The sequence below is a fragment of the Euleptes europaea genome, chromosome 11 (genome assembly GCF_029931775.1).
Source record: "Euleptes europaea isolate rEulEur1 chromosome 11, rEulEur1.hap1, whole genome shotgun sequence".
In the NCBI taxonomy this organism is placed as follows: Eukaryota; Metazoa; Chordata; class Lepidosauria; order Squamata; family Sphaerodactylidae; genus Euleptes; species Euleptes europaea.
Genome location: NC_079322.1, coordinates 71,145,822 through 71,170,674, shown reverse-complemented (window position 1 = coordinate 71,170,674; position 24,853 = coordinate 71,145,822). Strand labels below are relative to the sequence as shown.

The window sequence follows — 24,853 nt, the reverse complement described above, 5'->3', positions numbered from 1 at the left end:
ATGTTGGGGTCCCCTGGTTTAGATGATAAAAAAACCAATCAGACTCTGAAATGAGTAGACAACAAGAAAACAGACATTTTGTAGAGTTAGCAATAGATCTGTTGTTTTTCTACTGAATAAGAACAGCATCTGTTTCCATCTCTGGTTCAATGACAGCTGACTTCCAGTCCAAACCGTTTCAAACATGGTATATGCTCTTCCTATGAGCTTCAGGTGTTACGTGTTGCTGTCAACCCATTTGTTAACGTAGCTCTGTGTAAGAGAGAGAAACTGTACAGCCCTCAGCTACTTATTACACCTTAGGGGATGACTGATCTTCTGTTTCTTCTTAAAAGTTCTTAATACTTCCACAACCACAAGGGTGAAGCAGGAGTACTCTCTGAAGTTGTCAAATTACAGTTTATGGAACGTTTCTATAAAATTTTAAAGTTTTTTTAAAAAATACATAAGTTTACACTAACTTGACAACACAGCTGTCGACATTTTGTACACTATTAAAAACAGCCCACCATTAAAACTGGATTCCACATTCTGAAATGCTAAATGGGCGCTTTACAACACTGTTACTGGGGATATGGCAAGATGCGATTGAAAATCCACTGGTGCTGCCTGGATGGCATTGTTTGGAGAAAAAGATACGATGGGTTATCAGTTGTTGCCACGATTTACAGAGGTAAGGCCGGTAGTCCACATCTGCCTCAAACTGGAGTTTCGCAGAGCTTTCAGCAGAGTTCGATGATTTCTGCATGATGGTTTGGGTTGTCGCAAACAAGGCCAAGCGATACTCTCGGACGAGCTTCTCAAGACACTGAGAGCACCTCCGCAGGTTTGCTTCCTGCAGACTGAAGTTCTCCCCTCCGTTTGCTCTGTCGATCCAATAAAAGGCTGACATGCTGTCAATCATCAAGAGGCAGAGCGAAGGGTTAGAGCACAACATGTTTTCCAAAGAGTAAAGGGTGAGAAGCAGCTGAGCGCTGCTGTTGCAGGTCACGAGGAAAAACCTCCCCAGGCATTGCTTGATCAGTTCCTCGGAGCTCTGGGACAGCCTGTGTTCCAGAATGGTCACCAGACGCAGCATGTCAAAATGGAAGTCAGTATCAATAAAAAGCAAGCTGACTTCCAAGCCCTCTCCCGCTTTTGGAAGAATGCAGCGGACCACAAGGTGATAGAGCATTTCAGTTTTTCCTGTTCCTTCTGGACCATGGAATTCAACAATATCTCCTGTTCAACAAGGAAGAAACAAGTTTTTTTAATCTAGAAGGACACCTGTAACTCAGAGACAGACGCAACTGGTCAGCTTTCAGTTCTAACACGAACACACACCTTTTTGTTTCCAAAATCCCTTTCCTTTTGTATGTTGAACTTTCAACAGCACCACATTCTGAGCTAAAGTAAAAGCACATGGGATTTGGGCCGTAATTTCCCCTCCTGATCTAGTATTTTTATGTATTCACATTATTTATAGTTTGCCTTTCTCATAAGGACTCAAGGCAGATTACACATAGTGAGTCAGTGCAATCAACAAAATGGGACATTCAGTAACCAATGCATTGGCACTTTAGAAGTCTGGAACCACCAGAAAGAACTGAAGCATAGCATAAGTAGTCACATGACACATGAACTGGTACAGAAATCACATAAACAGGATCCTACTTATGATAAGTATAGACCACAGTCCCTAATCATTTATCCAAGCAAGTTTGTAAAACCATTTTGTACAGTGCAGCCCTATTACCTGCACAGAAAAGTCCTCTTGAATAGTTCAGTTTTGCATAGTTTGCAGAAAGCCAGAAGAGAGTCAGAGTTTTCCTGACCTCCTCAGGCAGGCCATTCCACAAGGAGGGAGCCACAACAGAGAAAACATGTGTACAGGCAGTTGTTTTTGCCCATTTACAGGTTGCCACCTGCAGAAGTCCCCACTGACATGAGCAAAGTTGTTGTGGCAGAGCATAGGGAGAGAGGTGGTTCTGCAAATAAGAGGGGACGAGGCCATGAGGGCTTTGCATGCAATGGCCAAGACCTTGAACTGAGCCTGGTAACAGATGGGCAGCCAATGGAGCATCTCCAGAATGGGAGTACTATGCATGCTCCGTCTAGGTCCCGTTAAGAGTTGAGCCGTGGCATTCTGGACCAGTTGGAGTTCCTAAAGGGAGACTAATATACAGTGCATTGTAGTAGACTAGTCTCGATGTTACTGTGGCGTGGATCCAGGTGGCCAGGACAGCCGTATTGAGGCTAGGCTGAGTTGGCAGAAAGCCTTTTTTGCAGCTGCCTTAACTTGCTTCTCCAGTAATAAAGCTGGATCTGGTATGACCCCAAGGCTTTTAACTGAGTCAGCAAGGGTCAGTTGTACTCCACACATATAAATAAATAAAATCAAAAGTGGAGAGAACAATGTCCTTCAAGATCTCCTCCTTCCCAACCAGCATTACCTCGGCCTTTTATGGTTCCCTTTTAGCCAGTTGACCACTGCAGCCAGGCACCAATTCAGGCCCACTTGTATTGAATGAGTTTGTCTTACCATAATCATTGTATAAATGATTTACTGTACATTTCTGTCCCTTCTTTTAAATTTGCTGTGGTCATAGCTGCTGTGATTTCTGCTTAGTTCCCCTTGTATAGCACGACTGTCTTATTTTTTATTCCTATCAGCATATTAATGACAACCAACCCCAAAGCTACGAATGATTTGTCCTAAGGGCTTTATAGAGAGATTGAAAAGCACAGAGGATAGAATTGCATCCTATGGAACCCCACAAAATAGGTCCCACACCGATGACAACTGTTTTCCATTAGCAACCCTTTGACTTTGATCCATGAGAAATTATTTGAACCAAAAAAAAATTGTTTGAACAAATTCAACGCACATCCCGATACCTACTTCTGCCTCCAGGCGCTTCAACAAGTTGGCATGATCTGCTGTGTCAAAGGCTGCAGATAAATCCAATAAGAGCAACAGAGTAGCTTGGCCTTTGTCTACACTCAGATGGAGGTCATCAAATAAAGAATAGCAGAGCTATCTCTCCATAGCATGGCCTGAAGCCAGAATGAAAAGGGTCTAGGGCAGATGAGTTATCCAAGAAGACTTGGAGTTGGTTCACTACCGCTCTCTAAATCACCTTGCCCAGACAGGGTAGATCAGAGACCAGGCGATAATTGGTCACATCATTTTCCTGAAGGGATGGCTTTTTTAAGCAGCAGACAGATAGCCGCCTCTTTGAGTGTCCGAGGAAAGGTGCCCTGAGTTAAAAGAAGGAAGTTTTAACAGAAGGTGTTCTGGATTTACAGTATTTACCCAGGAATAAATGGCATTATAGAAATAAATGCAAGTTCACACCAACATGTTTTGTATCTGAGAAAACAGTTTCTCAAGCCATTATTTAGCTTTTAGAGGTTGTTATTGTTGGTGGAAATGTTGGGCCAAGGGAAAAACAAGACTCCTGTAAAAATGTTCAGATTACAGAATAAGAGATAATTTTAAAGCTATACTTTCCACTTATAAATCTCAAAGTCCTTTAAAGATACACTCTTTAAACGAAATCTGCTGCCTTACAAACTACTTGAGAGGAAGCAGAATTAAATGGTTCTATACAGCATAAAAAGAGATTAAAATCTGACTTTCTCAAGTTTCCAATCTTAATGCATAAGGATTTTTTAAAAAGAAAAAGTACATAAAACTGTGCAGAAGATGCAGTGCATGTAGGGAAAGGGGTGAAACACATATTTAGAAGTGTCCCTCGTCAATATCTCAGCATATAGAAAGCAAACATCTGGAAGAAGCCTTGTCTTTAATAGATCCCACATGTGTCTGCGGTCATACAACTGTGTGATAGATTAAGCACCAAACTGGCACATTTGCTATGTACCTTCTAATTTGTCAGTTGTTACTTGTATATACTTTAAAAAGGAAAATATGTTTTACCATGAATGGGATAGCCTTCCTCAGCAAAAAGGTACGGTTCAAGCTTTTTCAGGAAGCTTCTGCCTTCAAGTCGAGCAAGCAGCTTTGAAACAAACAGAAAGGCAATCTGTTAACTAAAAACAATGAATCAAGCAAATTCAACGCTTCACTGTCATATCCTAAGGACTGTGAGCATTTATTCCTAGGCTTGTGGAAGAGAATTTTCCCACTCCCCCATCATATGGCAGCCAGGCTGTCTTCCCGAAAATACAGGAGAAAGATAAGGCTGTACCAGTGGGCAGGAGTAAAAAAGGGAAGCAAGGTGCAAGGTTGAGAGTTTATTTAGCTCTTCTAGATGCCTACGCGTTTTGCAATTTGCTTCGTCAGGGGATCTTCTATAGAAACTTCTCAGCTCCCAGCTGAGAAATTTCTATAGAAGATCCCCTGACAAAGTAAACTGCAAAATGCGTAGGCATCTAGAAGAGCTTTGTGTATAAGAAATTAGCAGAAACCTTGCATGAAAAGAAGTCTCCCTTGTGCACACAGGTGCATTAGGATCGAACCCACAGATTATACACAAATGACTAGTGAACAATTGTTTTAAAATATTTTTTGCATATACAACTACAAGTATACCGTATTTTTCGCTCTATAAGACGCACCTAGTTTTTAAAGGAGGAAAAAGAAGAAAAAATATATTTCTTTTAAAGACCCGCTGGGTCTTTAAAAAAATATTTTTTTCTTCTTTTTCCTCCTCTTTCCCCACCGCCCCCCTTCCCGGGACTCCCGGGAATGGGGCGGTGGTGGTTTAAACTGCTCTGCGCTGCCTGCCCAGAGCAGATTAACCTCCGCACACACACACACACCCCCGAGCTTCCCGACCAACAGCTGAGAGGTTCTTATGGCCAGGGCTGGGTGGAGAGATTACTGCACTCCACTTCCAGTTTCCTAGTCCTGCTCTGTGGAGCATGTGCACAGCAGGGCTAGGAGGAAGGCTGCAGCCTCCCTTTCTACGCTGCAAGCCCGATTGGGAGCTGTCAGGCTTGCAGCGTGGAAAGGGAGGCTGAAGCCTTCAAAGCCCCACTGTGTGCACGCTCTGAGAGATCAGAGCGTGCGCACAGCAGCCTCCAGCCTCCCTTTCCACGCTGCAAGCCCGATTGGGACCAGTCCCTGGGCAGGCAGCGCAGAGCAGTTTAACCTTCGCACACACACACCGTGCTTCCCGGTCCGAGGACCCGCCCAACAGCTGAGCCTCAGGACCGGGAAGCGCAGGGGGAGGTTAAACTGCTCTGCCCTGCGCTGGGTGGCTGGGAGGGGCCTCCTAGCCTCAGCTGGCGGCGTCACAGCCAGCTCCTGGGGCGGCCGGCTCCACGCCCCGCTGCCGCTGCATTCGCTCCATAAGACGCATTGACATTTCCCCTCACTTTTGAGGAGGAAAAAAGTGCGTCTTATAGAGTGAAAAATACGGTACGTCTTTCAGTTTTAAACTCTAGACATAGTCCTGTTGGTTTTTGTTTTGTTTTTTTGCTGTCAAGTCACTGCTGACTTATGGCAACCCCCATAGGGTTTTCAAGGCAAGTGACCTTTGGAGGTGGTTTGTCATTGCCTGCCTCTGCCCCATTCAAAATACCTTCCACTTATTTGCAGAAAAACCATGCATAGTATAAACACAATGCACTCTACCCTCGCTGAAGCCGTTTCCATTAAGCTGATTAGTTTTATTGATTTCTGTGGAGTTTTGCCAAAATTTGCTGAAAGCAGCAAAGCATATACAAGACACTCCATTAGAATATGCAATCCAACAATAAAATCCTAATGGCTCTAAAAAGAACATCTTATTATACTGCATTAATACACAACATGCTAATTATAAAAGGCAGGATAGAAGGGCTACTCAACCAGGCATAAAATACACATGGAATCACAACTCCTTCCTAAAAAGAAAGGCCTTGCAAAGAAAGGCCTTGCATTGCTTTCTACAGGCCTGCATACTGGTGCGAAAAAGGCATACCAGTCTAGCCAACAGGTCCTACCTCTCCAATGCCACTACTGAGAAGCTCCTGCAGCAGTCCCCCACCAATCTAACTTCCTAAAGGTGATTGCAGCAAGAATTCTCCTGAGCTTAGTAGCGTCAATTCATTATTTATTTGTAATATTTCCATTCCACTATAATGGTTCCCCAACCCCCCAGATGTATAAAATGTACATAGATATATTCTGACCCAGCCTAGGAAGCTGAGGTACTGAAAAACCCTTTGTTGGTACATGTCTGAACATGGCACACAAGAGACTGATATGAAATCTCAACAAATAAAGTGTTTTTTTGGTTCTCTTATGGGGAAATGGTCAAGTCAGACTGTAAGGGAGGTTTCAGCTTTAAACCTGGCAGGTGAAAAGGCAACAGGAATGAGGGAAACTTCTGGTAACTATATACAATAGATAGTTTGTCACAAAAATGTAGTTGTTTTGTTCAACTGACAGGTGTTAGTAACTGTTGGGAGAGATCACTCAGCTGTCACTTCTTAGATAAACAAGCATAAGCTTGAAGCAAAATTTCTAACATTTGTGGAGGCAGGAACATAGACACAAGTTCCCATTTTCCTTCTTAAAACACTTGATAGGAATCACTTCCTTTTCTTTGGAGCTATTTCCCTCAGAGGACTACTGGTTACCTGTCTCAGGTTACCTGTCTCGGGATAAACAACACACCATTAGACATAAGCAGCACCATAACTGTCCATAAAATAAAGCAGACCATTACAAGGCTGATAAGGTAAAAACCCTTCATTAAAAGCACAGCTTCCCAAAAAGCATGGAGAAAGATGGCCTGTCCCTTTATTAGAGCTTAATGTGTGGAAATGGGCAGCTGAAGCTTTTTCATGGCATATAGGAAGCTAACATTACTTGGTAAACAACACCTCATTAAGCCTCTGTTAAAAGGGAAAGGGCATGTTTTCTTCAGACGTGTTGGCTAGCCTAGAGCTCAGAGGATGAAAAGGCTCACATGGGGAGAATGGTAGAGGTATGCTAAGTACAGACAATGTAGAATTCTGTAAAAAAAACAAAAAAACAAAAAACAGTACTTGAAATTTGGCCTGAAAGTCAATTGATTTTGCATAAAGTAATTGAAGGTATATGTCCTCATCTCCTTGACATTATCAGGAAGGGGTCTGCATCAGCTGCCAATTTTCAATGGAAGTCCATTATAAATTTACATGGGTTGCCTCTCAAAGTTAGAGGTCTAACCAGATCCTCTCCTCCCAGACCAGGAAATGGAGTTGGTAAAACACAGTTTTGTCCATCGCTTCCATCAATTATGTTTTTATTCTTCCCTTCCTCTCAAGGAGTTCAGGGCAGCTTATGTGTTTCTTTCTTCCTAGCTATCCTGTGAGGTAGACTGGGTTGAGAGAAAGTGATTGAACTAAGGGCAGCCAGTGAGGCTTATGGCTGAGTAGTGAGTAGAATCCGGATCTCCCTACTCCTAGCGTGACACTCAAACCACAACACACACTGTCTCTTCTGATAAAAGTATCATGTTAATAAATACTTCCTAATAGATTAAGGACAGAGAGAGAAATCAATGCTAGTCCCCTGTCCAAAATTACAAATATATTGGAAAAGAATTCATCGAGATCTCCAGTTGATGTTAGATATGAAGTTAACATTTGATCCCAAATTTTATTTACTCAGTATAGTGCCGCCAAACCTGCCTTTGAATTTACATGATGTTTTTAAATATGCTACAACCGCAGCTAGAACGGTGTTGGCAAGAACATGGAAACTAACTCATGTACCCGAAATAGAAGACTGGAAAGAAAAACTGTTAGAATATGCTAGTATGGCAAAAATGACTTTTGAGTTAAACCTAAAATCCAATGAATCTACAGAACAATTTGATGAGAAGTGGGCGTTATTTTACACTTATATGAACTGCAATTAATTTGAATGAAGTATGTTGGTTTAAATATTTATAACAGGTAGTGCATTATTCTTTATGTTAATTAATGGTTAAGCAAAATTTAGAATATTTGATAAAAGAATATTAATATGACACAAGTAGAATAACTGAACGGTATTTTGTAACTATGTTTTATTAAGAAAATCTTTATAACACTGTATTGTTTTTATATAAATATATAACGATTTACCCTCCCTTTTTTTTCCTGTACCCTCCCATCTATAAAAATAAAAACTTTATAAAAAAAAAAAAAGCTAGTCCCCTCAACTTCTCCAGATAAACATGATCCCTGACCATTTTCACTTCCACCTTGCCTACATTCAGTCGCTGCTTGTTGACATGCCACCCATTTGCAACAGTGGAAAAAGCATTTGAAAGAGTCCTCAACATGTTGGGAACATCTAACTCTAAATTTGTGAGTGAAGCTTCCTGAACAAGTTACGTTCCCATCTTCGCCTTCTTACGGACAACCCGATGGCAAGGACAGCAACCCACTCCCACAACAGGAAAGCCTAAGAGTATGGCCCCTGTCCATTTTTAGAAAGATAATCTAAGCAGTCTCTTTCCAAATGTAATCTGGCTTGAGCCACAATCATTTATACAGTGAAGAAAAGGTCAAACTATCTTTTCCCTTTGTCTTATTCTTCAGTTTTCTAGATATAATGGACCATTTATTTTGCTTCACAAGTTTCAAGACATTTCCCAAGAGTCTCCTGATCAGAACAAATAGGGAGCCTAATGCAATATGGGTTTTTTTGTAAGATGGACAAGTCTCTCAATTTAATGGGATGCTCTGTTTCAGTATCCCAAATGTCCTGAGGCCAGCACACACACTCAAGAGATTAGGTATTACAAAACTATGTAGTATTTTTACCACAGTAACCTTGTAGTAACTGGGTTCAACTCCCCACTCCTCCACATGAAGCCTGCTGGGTGACCTTGGGCCAGTCACAGTTCTCTCAGAACTCTCTCAGCCCACATAGAAACAGACAATGGCAAACCACCTCTGAATGTCTCTTGCCTCGAAAACCCTACAGGGTCGTCATAAGTCAGCTGTGATTTGACGGCACTTTCTACTTAAACTTGTACTGTTTTTACCACAGTAACCTTGAATTTTGGCTTCATGATTGGTTTCTTTTAATTTTATTTTAAATTCATTTTCCATCATGCAAACTATGAAACATAACCATATTGCATCTAGAGATTCCAAACAGGATTTCTGGGATGTAATAGAAAAAAGAATTATAGAATAAAGGTATTTAAGACAATATTCAGTACATGTTACAGTACTGAGTATGGGACACTCACAATGCTGTTCTAGTACAAACACCTCAAACTGGAATGTTATACCAAAATTTTATTTTAATTTTGGAGAATGCAATCCTGGCACAACTAATTAAGACCCAGGGTACCAATGTATGAACACTCCAAATTTCCTGAAGAATGCATTCAAATAACAATTGTATATGTTTGTGTCTTAGCAGGTAGGGAGGTGGGGATTACCAGTAACAGTATAATGACATCTTATTCTGTGTGACAGAATTTTTATGTAGGACCTTTAAAAAATTTCAAAACTGCTTTTGAGGCAGGCACTAGGTGAATATAAATAGTCCTCCCCCAGGCTACAATATAATATTTGCAGGTTTTATGAAATGGGTTTACTTGTAATTATTGTTAACAACAGAATTTTCCCCCACTGTCAAGTCACATCTGCCTTATGGCAGTCCCATAGGGTTTTCAAGGCAAGAGATCATTGGGAGGTGGTTTGCCATTGCCTGCCTGCCTTCTTGTCACAACCCTGATATTCCTTGGAGGTCTCCTATCCAAATACTAGCCAGGGTCAGGGCTGAGAGTGTGTGACTGACCCAAGGTCACCCAGCAAGCTTCCATGGCGCGAGCGGGGATTTGAACCTTGGTTTCCCAGGTCCTAGTCCAACATCTTAACCACTACACCATGCTGACTTAGTATTACACAGCATTAATTAATATTGCAAACAAATTATTAATAATTACTTAGCATTTATATGGTACTTGAGATGCACAACACAAAAGCACTTCACACACATTATCTTTTTGTAATCTTTACAACAGCCCAGTAAGGTGGGCAGGTATTATTATCCTTGACTTGCAGATGTAGGGATGAGGCTGAGAATGATTTGCCTCAAGCCACCGAGTGAGTTTGTGGCAAGATCTGCTCCATCACAGCTCCTTCTCTTGAAAGTGTCACTGGGATTCTAAAGTTAGGGGATTACTTTAAAAATACAATAAATTAGAAGTGCCTTTCTATTATGAGTGTACGGCTATGGAAAACAAAGAGTATTAGAAGAATTACTGGTTCATCTTTTGATGATACCAAAACCTTTACACTGGACAGTGCTGGAAGATATCCGTGTGGGATCATCATAAGAACATAAGAAAGGCCATGCTGGATCAGACCAAAGCCCATCAAGTTCAGCAGTCTGTTCACACAGTGGCCAACCAGGTGCCTCAAGGAAGCCCACAAACAAGACGACTGCAGAAGCATTGCCCTGCCTTGGTTCCAAAGCACCTAATATAATAGGCATCATTATGATTTGTCTCAAGACCTGAGTGAAGAAGGCTAGAGACCAGGTGAGGATTCCAAGCATCACTCTAGGCTGCATGGATACTTTTGATGGGCACCCAGCAGCAAACACGTTCTGCACAGACTATGTCCTGAGGATCAAGACTCTCTGCATCTGTACTTCCAGATTCCATTTCCTCTTATTTTGCTGCTAGCGCTTAAGAAGAACCCCACTCCCTGATTATTAAAACCTAATCGGGATTTTAATATAATAAAAGCTCACCCTTTCCCCCCCTTCAAATAACAGCAGGTGCATATCTGGAGAACTTCATATGCAAATTATTATGATAATTAAGCAACAATGCACCTGGGTTTCTGGTGTGTTTACTTCCTAGTTTTTGAAGCTAAATAACTGCAGTCATTTAGCATCATGCTGTGTGCCTTGGGCAACATCCCAGGGGAGCCAGCTAACAACTTCCCATTAAACAATACCAACAAAAGCCAGTCTCTCTACCAGCAGTTTTAAGCCAAATTGTTAAGAAATTAAACATTAATTCTGATGACTGGACTATTAATGATCCTATTCCAAATGGATATTTTAATCCTGCCTACCTAACACAGTGGAAGAAAAGGGGGTGGGGAACCACCCATCAGTATCTCTTTATTACACTTACATCCTACCTTTCCTCTAAGGAACTCCTTATTAGGATAACCGCCCTTATTTCCAGCCCTGCTCCTATGAATTTAACAACAGGCTGACCCCCAGACATAAAGCAGATGAAGCTTTTCTTTTCCAGTTATCTCCATACTATGGAAAGCTTCCTCTGATTAACCTCTACATAAACTGATGTTAAGTCACAAGAGCCTAGGCCAATAAAAAGATAGAAACCTGTCAACAGCTCTTGGTCAGACTGGATAGGGACCATATAACTTCAGTTTTGGCCCATCTACAGTGGCTCCCATTTTGTTTCCAGGCACAATTCAAAGTGCTGGTCTTAACTTTTAAAGCCCGGCCTATATGGTTTGGGACGGACATATCTGAAGGACTGCCTACTTCCTTATGGACCTGCCAGACCACTTGTAGTGAACCTGGGATCTCAATGATCCCTCCTTCCTAACCAATGTTTCATTTGCTGTTGTTCATGTTTTGTATGGATTTTAACTCTGTTTTAAAATTGTTTTAATTATGTTTTGTTTGGGGTGGTGGTGGTTGATTTTAATGGTTTTAATATGTGATTTTATCATGTGTGTTTTAAATTGTTAGCTACCTTGGTGGCCCTTGTAAGGGCAGAAAGGCAAGATACAAAATTTTGTAAATAAAGAATAATAATAGCCATGATGGATATCTACTCCCTCCAGTACCAGGGGAAGTATGCCTCTTTCTATCCGTTGCAGGGGAACACAGGCGGGAGGATGCTGTTGCAGTCATCCTGCTTGTGGGCTCCCTAGAGGCAGCTGGTTGGCCACTGTGTGAACTGAATGCTGGACTTAATGGGCCTTGGTCTGATCCAGCAGGGCTTTTCTTACGTTCTTATGGATACTAGTCCTGATGCATCCCTGTTCCATCCAGTATCAGAGGAGCATGCCTATCATATTAAGTGTTTGGAACACAGGCAGGAGAATGCTGCAGCAGTTGTCTAGTTTGTGGGCTTCCTAGAGGCAGCTGGTTGGCCACTGTGTGAACAGACTGCTGGACCTGAAGGGCCTTTGGTCTGATCCAGCATGGCTCTTCTTATGTTCTTCTATTTGGGGTTATGTGGCTAGTAGATCCAGGGCTTTGTTTGCCTCCTCATAGAATTTGCCCAGGAAAGGCCACTTAGCCAGCTTGCTTCTGACTTTAGTAAGTCCCACTGGGGCCAAGAAAATGACAAAGAAAACTGCATCTATACACTGAAACAAAAGCAGTACAGACTGGGACATCACTGATGGGAGTGTGAACTAGTTGTAACTCTCTAGCAATGAGATCCTGAGGTCATGACAGATAGCTTCACATCAGCTCTGTGAAAGAGGCAAACTCAGTGCTGAAGTTATTGAGGTATAAAACTGTTAGGCTCACATCTTAAGATTTTTTTCCATATTTTCTCTGAAGACTTTAGCACCCTCTTGCCTACTAAAACTAATCACCAGTTGTTGAAATAAACACATTGCAACCACCCCTTCCCTCCCTTTCCCATCTCGATGGTAAATTATAGATTGTAAGCTCAATGGGGCAGGGACTAGATTTCTCGGCTACCAACGCTACATAAATAAACATCAACCTAAACTGATAGTGCAGCCCTGTTTGGAATAAGGTATACAGCCACCCCATTCTTAAAACGGTTATCACCAGAAAAGAGTGATGCAAAACACAACCCAAATGATCCAGGATCTGGAATATTTGGATCTCTGACACAAACCAAAAGCACAGGAGCTTCTTAGCGTAGATAATTTTGTTAAAGCGTCAATTGTTAGCATTTTCTGGCTTCTAAGAGGATTTGACACAATCAGCGAACTCTACGGATGTCTATTAGCAACGAAAAGAACCTCCACGGCCAGGGGCAGTATGCCTGCAAGTAAATAACTGTGGATGTTGATGGAGCGGTTACCATTCATGCCCTGCTTCAGGGGTATGCACATACCACTTGTTGGGGATGCTTAGGGTTGCTAGCTCTGGGTTTGGAGATTTTGGGGGCGGAGCCTGAGGAGGGCAGGGTTTGGGGGAGGGACTTCACTGCCATAGAGTCCAATTGCCAACGCAGCCATTTTCTCCAGGTGAACCAATCCTTATCAGCTGGAGATCCGTTGTAATAGCAGGAGATCGCCAGCTAGTACCTGGAAGTTGTGCAACCCTAAGGGAATTATCTCAGTACACAACCACAACTTTTCCTTATAAAGATATTTCTTTCTTACAAAGTCTCTTTCTCCAAGTGTATATTATTTTAACTTTAACTTGTCTTAACAACTTGTACAACAACAAAATTATAAGTTCTGAATAGTTAAACTTCACTATACAAACTTCACTATACAAACACTTATCAGAATCTTTAACTTGTTGTTGTACAAGTTGTTAAGACAAGTTAAAATTAAAATAATATACACTTGGAGAAAGAAACTTTGTAAGAAAGAAATATATTTATAAGGAAAAGTTGTGGTTGCGTACTGAGATAATTCCCTTAGGGTTGCACAATTTCATATCAGTACCTGGAAGTTGGCAACCCTAGGGGTGCTCTAGGCTGATCCTGCCTTAAGCAAGGGGTTGGACTAGATGGCCTCTATGGCCCCTTCCAATTCTATGATAAAGGTGCCATGGGAAACTGGGTACTAGGTTAAATAGAAACCCCCCCCCAAGTCGTGTGAGGGGAAAAGGGGGAGCACTGACTGGGGAGGCGTCGCCCACCGCCTCACCTGGGCTCCCGACTCCGCCTTTCCGAGGCCGTCCACCATAGCAGCAGCAACGGCTGCGAGCGGGCAAAGCGCCGCCCCCGCCTCATAACGGCCGAGGCGCCAACGGACTCTGGTTCCAGCGCGCACGCGCAGACCGCCCCTCCCCCACCGCCGGCTCCAGCCGCGCACGCGCGCTGAGCAAGGAGCGCGTCTTGGGAAGGGACTTGAGGGGGAAGGTTTTTGTCCGCCCCTCCGCTAGGGCCGTCCCGGCCCGCGCATGCGTGTTGCAAGGCTTCTAAGTGGGGAGCGTCACGCAGGTATCCCAAGACAGGGTTGATGCACCTGGTGAAGTTAGGACCATTTACGTTGGAATAAATTTGCTTAGCCTTCGAGGTGCTGCTAGACTCCTTTTTGTTGTTGTTGCAAACTTTCTAGTTCTCTAGAACTCTTCGTCAAAATGAGGCACGCTGTTTGCCCATAGTTTAGGGTTGGTCCGAATGAAAGTTATTACCCGGCTTTTGAACTTAGTCTGTGGCTCAGTGGTAGAGCACCTGCTTGGCATGCAGAAGGTCCCAGGTTCAGTTCCCGGCCATCTCCAGTTAAAGCAGTGGTTCCCAACCTTTTTTTGACCAGGGACCACTAGGACTTTTTTGCTCGGTGCAGGGACCCCAAGGTTCAAAATAAAAATTCAGAGAATTTGAAAATAAACTTTAATCATAAGTGTTATTAAACTTAGAATAATATTTGAATATTTTTTTTATAATAGAGAACTTTTAATTGAAAATATTAATTTATTATGGGTTTATAACTTTGTTTCACGGACCTTAATTTAGTTCTCGCGGACCCCTGGGGGTCCACGGACCCCTGGTTGGGGACCAGTGAGTTAAAGGGACTAGGCAAGTAGGTGATGTGAAAGACCTTTCTCTGCCTGAGACCCTGGAGAGTGGTAGAGCATCTGCTTGGCATGCAGAAGGTCCCAGGTTCAATCCCTAGCATCTCCAGTTAAAGGGACCAGGCAAGGAGATGATGTGAAAGACCCCTTCCTGAGACCTTGGAGAGCCGCTGCCGGTCTGAGTAGACAACACTGACTTCGATGGACCAAGGCTCTGGTTCAGTATAAGGCAGCTTCATGTGTTTATGTGTGTTTAAACCTGTGCACGTTTATCGGGGAGTAAGTCTTATTTACTTTTAGTGGGATTTACATCTGAGTAAATTTACTTAGGTTTGTGCTGTATGTCTCTCCTTCCTGTGCTTGCAGTTCTGTCAGGCGCTCTCTGCATCTACGCCAAGGGTCCTGCCTGAGAGGTTGCTTTTCCCTCCCTGCTGGGGTTGTTCAGGCAAAGAGAGAAATCCTGGGACCCACGATGTTTCTTTTTTGCTCCGTGATACATTTGGGACATTTTGGAAGCCGCTGAGGATTTGTTTTTGGTTGGGGGGAAAATGATAATGAGATCCACAAACCACTTAATATGGTTTGTGGCTAATTCTCTATAATGGATAATACCCATAAAGCAGAGAAGTGTCTTAGGAAAGATCACAGCTTTACGCTGCAACCCTGCGCATGTTTTCTCAGAATCAGTCTCACCCACGTTCAGTAGAGGTGACTCTCCAGCAAATGAGAAATTGGATCGCAGGGTAAACCAGTCCAGATGCATATTCACTAGTTTAAAGTGATTAGGGATTGTGCTGTCTTTTTCTTCCAGGGATTCAGGGCGACTCTGCAATCCTAAACACAGTTGCATTTTTCTGAATCCATTGAAGTCAAGGGGGTTACTTGTCTTAGGATTGATTATCCATCCAACAACCATCTGATGTAGGTAAAGCTAAGACAATACTATTGGACCAAAGGTTGCTTTGTGGCTGCATGCAGGTTTGAATCTAACCATTTTCATCTCTTCCTCCAAGAAGCTCAGAGGAGCATATCTGGCTCACCCTCCTTTTATCACCACAACAGCCCTGTGAGGTGGGTCAGGCTGAAAGAGAACTACTGGCCCAAGTTTGCCTTGTGAGCTTAGGACTGCCTGGGAATTCGAACCTGGTTCTCTCCAAGTCGAAGACGGGCAACATTTTAGGCTCGAGTGCCAACCCACCCACTGCAATGTCTATCTGGGAAGATTGTCATGTGTCAGCAAACAGAGCATGGACGGGGAGGACACAAGGGTTGTCCTTCACCACCGCCAGGTGCACTGGGAACATGCTGAGCCCTAAGGCCACATTCAGTCCTCAAGGCCTCGCCCCAGTCCCTTGGGCAGAGAAGCAGCTTGTGTGCCCATCAAAAGGCTGTGACATGCTGCTGCTCGGCCTGTTTGTTGGGGGAGGGGTTGCCTGCTCTATGCATTGGATCATGCTATCTCTCCTCGCAGGAGACAGAATGGAAATTCTGATGCTGAAAATTAAACTCATAAGCTAAAGGCAGAGTTGATGTAAACAAGCAAAATCCGTAATAACATCAACGTAGGAGGCTGCCCGATATTTCTTTCAAAAATACGGCAACCTAGCAATCATCTGTGGTCTTTCTGTTCCAGGTTATAATGGTATGCTTTCCTTTTAATTGCACTCCCAGTGCTTTCCGTGGCAGGATCCTTAAGCACTTTACAAATACAAGGAATTAATCATTTCAATCCCCAGGAGTGAACATTAAATTACAAAGGTAACAATTACCTTTGTCTAGCAGAGGAACAAGAGCACGTTCTCCTGCACATGTGACATCTATACAAACAACATGGATACCAGATGGCGCCTGACTTTAATGCATACAACTTTTATTTTCGAGGGACTACTAGGTCTGGCTAACAGGGCTTTCAGCTTTTTGTTTTTAGTAGACCTTGCTTCTGAATGTTTGACCACCCCCCACAAACACATATGCATAATAAATCTATTTGTAATAGACTTTGATTCTGAATGTTTGACCCCTCCTCACAAACACGCACGCATAGATAAATCTATCGGGGAACCTATTTTTCTCCTAGCACAGAGTTAAGATTATAATAAATGGTTCAGCATTTCAGGTGGTTAAAGACAAAAAAGCAGGATTACTATTAAACTGTTGGCAATTCTATCTATCTAAAGAGCCTGTGGCGCAGAGTGGTAAGCTGCAGTACCGCAGTCCAAGCTCTGCTCATGACCTGAGTTCGATCCTTACAGAAGCCGGATTCAGGTAGCTGGCTCAAGGTTGACTCAAGAAGAAGAAGAGTTGGTTTTTATATGCCAACTTTCCCTACCACTTAAGGAGGAATCAAACCGGTTTACAATCACCTTCCCCTCCCTTGTCTACAACAGACACCCTGTGAGGGAGGTGGGGCTGAGAGAACTATGACTAGCCCAAGGTCCAAATGTCTGAATAGAGGCAGCCCATGTGCCTTGCTTGCACATACATCTTCCCTGAACACAAACTGACCTCTGGGTTTTTCAGGGTTCTGGGTTGTGCACACTGAAGCATGTGCAAAATACATCGATTTCCCTTGTTCAGACAACATGGTGACTGTATATTGGGAACATTGTGGCTACGCTCACTCCTGATATGCACTGTTGCATGGCTCTTGGTATGCATGGATGAAAAAAAAACATTTATAGTCCCTGAGAAGTTTTTGCTTCTATAAACTGGCATCTTTCAGCACCTCAAGTTTCCTCCTTGTTTTTACTGTAACAGAATAACATGTATCCCCTTTTAGAAATTTACATGGTCATCATAATTTAGCTTCTAATGATGGATCTGGGACATGTAAAATCTGAACATACATGTTAAAAGAGCAAGTTTCTAGCTGTTATGGGAAATACAAAAAGCAATCAAAATAAATCATGCATGTTAATCTTGTCGATATAAATAAAAACAGACACCTTTGATAAAAAAAGGATCACCGATAGCAGGAATGAGGAGATGTGCTGCCAGAGATTTTGGCGAGCTGCTTCCAGGCAAAACAGACAGTTCTGCCCTAGACAAACCAATGTCCCAACTCAACATAAGAAGGGCAAGATGTGGTGTTGGACAGAAGGAGACTTGACTCTCAATAGCTTATACCCTGGAAAACCTGTTGGTCTTTAGGATGCTACTGGACTTGAATCTTGCTCTTCTACTGCATGCCATCCCAACTACCCACCTGAAACATAAGACAGATATACGTGTTCTATATGCTAGATTGCTCTAAAATGCAGTGAGTGGAATAAGATTGGAGAGCTACAAAGAAAAAACACAAGAACCTCAGAAGATCCCTGCTGGATGAGACCAGTGGTCCATCTAGTCTAGCATACTGTTTAACTCAGCAACTAACCAGTTGGCCTGGGGGGCAAACCGGGCATAGAGGCCAAGACCGTCCCCTGATGCTACATCCCAGGACTGGTACTCAGGGGTTTGCTGCCTCCAGATATTGAAGTTCCCTTAACTCACTGTGGCTAGTAGCCACTGATGGTCCTCTCCTCTGAATCTGTCTAATAACCTTTTAAGCCATCCCTGCCTGTGGCCATCACTACATTCACTGGCTGTGAATTCCACATTTTCATTACTCGTTGAGTGAAGAAGCATTTCCTTTTTGACTGTCCTGTACCCATTGCCCATCAGTTTCATCAGGTGCCCCTGACTGATAGCATTATGGGAAAGGGAGGAAAAAGCTCTCTCTATTCATTTTCCCCACCCCATTTTCCCCACCCCATGCAACATTTTATAAGCCTCTATCATGTCCTCCCTTTGACATCTTTTTTTCTAGACTGAAAAGTCCCAGACGGGAGGGGAAAAAATAATAAAGCTAGCAAATTAATGACAGTCAACCCATCATCTATGAAGAATGACTCAGTTGTGAGCTGGGTAAAAAAGGGAGCAAGCATAATAGAAAGTTAGCTAACTGAAGTTGCTGATTTCCACACTGTCTGTTTCTACTGATACAGAAAAAAGGTAACGGGAATAGCATTATTGTATTTCTATGGCTGCTCACCTAGATGCCACATATAATTAAATGGCATTTTACATTTCTCATTGCTGCTCCAACCATGTGAGCAGTGGAGGGGGGGATTTTCTTTGTGTATAGCAGCCTTTCCCCCGTGGGCACTTGCAGGAGAGCCCAAGTGGCTTAAGAGGCACCTCTGACTTCTGAGCTGTTTGTTACTTACACCTGCGTTAGCCCCATAGGAAGAGCTATTTGTAGATACTTCTGTTGATATCCTCACCTTTTGGCTTCAGTCTGACCCTCACCGATATTGTGGTCGCATCAGTACTGTCAAGCACAACCCCAAAACCAAAAGCTATGTAATAGTTTTTATTAAGCCAAAGCCATACAAAACAGTGTGCTCTTCTTTAGGCTGGAGATTATATGCCCCCCTCCCCCCAAAAAAAGGTTGGGCAAGGGGAGACCAGTTAGGCAGTGATCTCAAAACTTCTGTTTGCATCCCCTCCTCCATTTAACACATGAACAAGAAGCTGCCTTATACTGAATCAGATCCTCGGTCCATCAAAGTCAGTATTGTCAACTCAGACCGGCAGCGGCTCTCAAGGGTCTCAGGCAGAGGTCTTTCACATCATCTATTTGCCTAGTCCCTTTAACTGTAGATGCCGGAGATTGAACCTGGGACCTTCTGCATGCCAAGCAGATGCTCTACCACTAAGCTATGGCCCTTAGTGGTGCTTAGCAATGGGAAAGTGGAAACAAGTGGATTTGAGTTCAGTAGCACCTCAGAGACCAACAAGAGTTTCAACTGTGTAAGTTCTAGAGAGTCAAAGCTCCCTTTGTCAGACACAGTAGAATAGAAATGGAAACCGGAGTCCTTTTTTCTTAGAAGGTAGGAAGGGTGTTGCAAAGAATGCTTGTAAAGGATACTAAGGTACAGGTAGGGTTGCCAGGTCCCTCCTGGCCACCAGCAGGTGATGGGGGGGGGTTAGGGTTGCCAGATCCAGGGTGGGAATCTCCTGGAGATTTAGGGGTGGTCCAATATCGACTGTTGCCTTTGATTAAACTAAGAACGCTGATCTGCAAAACAAAAATAGATTGTTAAAGTAGAGGGGGGAAAATCCACGCATGGAAGACCTGGATCCCTGATCTTGGTTCCTGCTTTGGTCAAGTGTATATGAATTTTACCTGCATTTGTAGCTACTCCAGCTGTATTTTTGTTGTATTTTTTGTTGTTATCAATGTGGTGTTATTGAATATATTATGTGTAAATGAGACTGATTGTTAATATACAGCCATCGTGCTGAATTAGTTATTTGAATGATTTCACTTCACAGCAAAGATTCGTTTTTAACAACACTCATACAACATTCTGGGCTGGGGCAGTGGGAGTGAAGAAAACAAACCTTTGCGTTCTTGAAGGGGTAGGAAGAATGGTCAGTGGTACAGAACAGAGTCAAAAGTTTGCTCAACTCCAGTTAGGCAGATTGAAAAACAGAAGGATGAAGATTCCTGTCTGCTAGTGTGTGCCTGGGCAGCAAACAGCGTCACAGTGTCTGGGGGCCTGTACACAGCGGTAGCTCAATTTCTAGAGACAGGTTTTCTGTCTTAACTTCTGAGAAGCCTCGGGGTATCCTCGGAGCTATCCACTCTGCCGCCTACACAGTGCAGCACCCACAAGTTGCGCTCGCTGCAGCAAAGATCGTAACCATGGAATCTTATCCTTGAAGAAGGTATTTGCATCCCTCTTTCCCCCCGCCAGATATGACGCGAGAGCTGTCCCCTTATAACAGCCACTGCTTTAGTGGCTGAAGGTAGCAGGCCAGGTTAGGTTGCCCAAGGATGGAGTATATGGACTGTGCTCGAGAAGGAAGTGTTCAAAGTGGAATGCTGCCTGAGGGGAAACAGAGCTTTCAACTCACTTCTAAGATTATATGTCAATCCCCACTGGTCCCCAGAAGGATACCTGTTTCAGATGAGTCACACAGCTAATGTGGGTCATGAGTGGCGTGACGAGAAGGCTGGCAAAAAAAGGAAGGACTGCACATTGGTGAGCTAGAGAGTTCTGACACTTTTTGCATATGGCACAGGATGCTACAAAGGTACCTAGACCCAGTGCCTATTTTCTAGAGCCACTTCATGCACCATGCATGATGTTTTTAACACGTAGATGTGAGATGTTTTCAGGGTCAACCAACCCACTGTGCAAACCTTCTGTGAATGGAATGCCAGACATATTAATATTAAAAAGGTAAACGTAGTCCCCTGTGCAAGCACCAGGTCATTACTGACTCATGGGGTGACGTCATATCACGACTTATACTAGGCAGATGATATTTACGGGGTGGTTTGCCATTGCCTTCCCAGGCATGTACACTTTACCCCCAGCAAGCTGGGCACTCATTTTACCGACCTCGGAAGGATGGAAGGCTGAATCAACTTTGAGCCAGCTACCTGAACCCGACTTCCATTGGGATTGAACTCAGCTTGTGAGCAGAGCTTGGACTGAAGTACTTTAGTTTACCACTCTGCGCCACTGTGGCCCTAAAAAATAGCCATAGAGGGGTTTGATACAGATTGGGGTGCCAATGTGGGGGAAATGCATGGGTCAGTTCTCCAATCCTTTGGTCATGTGAATTTTTTTGCTCCCTGGCATTCTGTCAGTTCCTGTGTAACCAGTTACATTGTTCATGTGGACTATTGCTGGGCTTGCTCTAGTTTTTTTTTTGGGGGGGGGTTGGTAATGCTGAGGCTGGTCACACCCCTCTACTCTCCAAATGTGTCCACCAGGGCCAACGCCTCATGCCTGCCATCCTGTAATTCATTGCATACTCCCAGTCCATTTTGGCTGCAGTGTTGTGCCACTGTGCCTTTGGCTGGCTGTGATTAGGGTTGCCAGGTCCCTCTTTGCTACCGGCAGGAGGTTTTTGGGGCAGAACCTGAGGAGGGCGGGGTTTGGGGAGGGACTTCAATGCCATAGGGTCCAATTGCCAAAGCGGCCATTTTCTCCAGGTGAACTTATCTCTTTCGGCTGGAGATCAGTTGTAATAGTGGGAGATCTCCAGCTAGTACCTGGACGCTGGCAACCCTAGCTGCAATGGTGCCACTGGTAGGTACTCCAGGAGGGCCTAGGCCATGACTGGTCTGCTGCAACGGCTTTTGCCTGGTCCCCAGGTAGGGTTGCCGGTCTCCAGGTGGTGGCTGGAGATCTGCTAGAATTACAGCTTACAGATATCAGTTTCCTTGGAGAAAATGGCTGCTTTGGACTCTGTAGTATTAGGCCCCACTGAGGTTTCTCTCCTCCCCAAACCCTGCTGTCCCGAGGATCCACACCCAAAATCTCCAGGAATTTCCCAACCCAAAGCTGGCAGACCTATCCCTGGCCTGCGTGGTACCCAGTTAGGTAACGGGCCAGCAGTGCTGCTGTTGCTCTGGCAACGGGATGCTATTGCTGCAGCAGCCCTCAGGACTGGGCTGCCCAAGGAGCATCACAAGTGCTATCTAAATTATATGATGATGATCATGGTGATGATCATCATCATTATTAGACACCTGACTTCACTGTATCACATTCATCGTAGTGTTGCAGACTTCCCTTTGACTTAAAAAAAAGAATCAATTTAAAAATTCACCTTTGAGTGATCCACTCACTCACTGGAGAATGCTTTAATGGGTGATGTGCTAGAATGGATTCATTGTTCAAAAGCCCATTAATAACTTGACGTATGGTGGGGGGGGAGGAAGGAATGGGAAAAAAAGATAATGCCATGTAAAACTCAGTGGTTTTCTCTTCACAAAGGCATATGGCAGACTTTATTTTATAATGGACGGCAGCGGTTAAAAAACGGCAGTTCTATCAGACAAACACTCTTTTCCTAGCCCTAGCCCAGCCTGAAGTAGGACATCTGTTATTAGCTGCGTGAGGCAGAAAATCAATTGTACCAGACTTTACAGGGCTCATGTGTTTCTGTTTCTTCCTCTCCAGGTGAACTCTTGCCAAATGGCTGTTCTTATAATAGGCAGAGGCAATTAGTGAAGTTTGTTTTAGTGGCTAGCCATGTTGGTCTGCTGTAGAAGAGCTACGGTATATTCAAGTCCAGTAGCATCTTAGATACCAACAAGATTTTTTTGGGTGGGGGGGCGGATATAAGTTTTCAAGAGCCAAAGATCAGGGAGCTTTGAATCTCAAAAGCTTCTACCCCAAAAAATCTCTAAAGTGCTACTGGACTCGAATCTAGCCAATTAATTAAAAATTAGCTGCCACTGGAAGAAACCGTTTCTCCCAAGCTATATAAAAGGGAAAGGAGCTAGGAATCACACCAATCAGCAAGGCACAAGGGGAACAAAAGAATACAGGCCTGAAAACCTCCAGACTAACAAAGACTACAGTCCACAATAGCCATGCAGATTAGCTTTGGATTTCACACATTAACAGATCACTTCAGGATACAATGGTTCCATTTTATCATACCACACCCTCATTAGCACATTGTCTTGTTACTTACAGGACAATGTAAGTATTAGCACGTTACCTTTGATACCTTTTGCAGGACAATGATTCAGCTCAACCCAACCCCTTTCTGACTATATATTACTCTTCCTACGCACTTGACACTGAGAGACACTGTCCTTCAGTGTTACTCCTCTGAAGATGCCTGCCACAGCTGCTGGCGAAACGTCAGGAAAGAAAATACCAAGACCACGGTTACACAGCCCGGATAACCTACAAGAACCAATGAACTCTGACCGTGAAAGCCTTCGACAATATTTTAATACAGGCCTACTTTGCTAAGAGAGTTTAGATTTTGCCCTTTGGGATACGGGGGCGATGGTGCAGAACAGATCTCTGTGGGAGCTCCCGAATCCCTTCCCTGCATATGGAACAACAATAATCATATCTCACAAATAATGCCTGCATGTTCATAGTTCTTCAGATTGTTCCAAGGGCTTCCCATTAATGGGTTATAATGTCATGGAGTCCACCTTCTAAAGCGGCCATTTTCTCCAGGTTAATTGATCTCTATTACCTGGAGATCGGTTATAATCCCAGGAGAACTCCAGCCACCACCTGGAGGTTATATATTTACAGTACGTGGTAATATACCCACCAACAACATATATTACCAACAAGCATATGTATTTATTTCTTTTCCATGTAAAATTTCCCCAAAGCACAAGTTCACAACAATTCCTATGTAAGGTAAGTATGGAATAAAGTCAATTGAAATGTCCTTAAAGATGTACTTCTTTTCTTTGCAGCAGTTGATTAATTGCAGGAGAAAACGATCGTTTCAAGGCACACAGCCCAATTCTTCCTCAGTTCTTCAAAATTATATTGCGTGCCACTAGAAGGACGGTATCCTTCTACTTACCTCTGTTGGGGAAGTATAGTATACTTTTTTCATAAATGGGTTATTCGGTTGAAACCTGAGACTATGGATGATGATGAATAATTGCACGCAATATAATTTTGAAGAACTGAGGAAGAATTGGGCTGTGTGCCTTGAAACGATCGTTTTCTCCTGCAATTAATCAACTGCTGCAAAGAAAAGAAGTACATCTTTAAGGACATTTCAATTGACTTTATTCCATACTTACCTTACATAGGAATTGTTGTGAACTTGTGCTTTGGGGAAATTTTACATGGAAAAGAAATAAATACATATGCTTGTTGGGAATATATGTTGTTGGTGGGTATATTACCACGTATTGTAAATATATAGCCAGAATATTGTTGGCATTGCTCATAGCTATTCCTATACTGAATTTCTCATCTTATGATAAGTATATAGAGGTGTCTGATTTGTTTTCCACCACCTGGAGGTTGGCAACCCTACTTCACATCCATCATCTCAGTAATCCTTATAACTCGGGTTGCCAACCTCCAGGTAGTAGCCGGAGATCTCCTGCTATTACAACTGATCTCCAGCCAATAGAGATCAGTTCACCTGGAGAAAATGGCCGCTTTGGCAATTGGACTCTATAGCATTGAAGTCCCTCCCCTCCCCAAACCCTGCCCTCCTCAGGCTCTGCCCCAAAAACCTCCTGCCGGTGGCGAAGAGGGATCTGGTAACCCTACGTTTACCTGGAGGAAATGGCTACTTTGGAAAACAGACTCTATTGAAGTCCCTCCCCTCTCCAATCTCCACCCTCCTCAGGCTCCACCCCCAAAATCTCCAGGTATTTCCCAACCCAGAGCTGGCAACTCTAAGGGT

The 24,853-nt window shown here is 43.4% G+C and overlaps 1 protein-coding gene across 1 annotated transcript; it reads right to left on the bottom strand.

The window, feature by feature from the left end:
• Window positions 1-485: 485 nt before the first annotated feature.
• XRCC2 (X-ray repair cross complementing 2) lies at window positions 486-13,827 on the bottom strand. The gene is made up of 3 exons (XM_056857814.1): window positions 13,786-13,827; window positions 3,923-4,004; window positions 486-1,221 (listed from the first exon to the last, which is right to left on the bottom strand). Exons 1-3 carry the CDS (start codon window positions 13,822-13,824, stop codon window positions 512-514), a joined length of 831 nt encoding a protein of 276 aa, XP_056713792.1. The 5' UTR covers window positions 13,825-13,827; the 3' UTR covers window positions 486-511.
• Window positions 13,828-24,853: the final 11,026 nt, after the last annotated feature.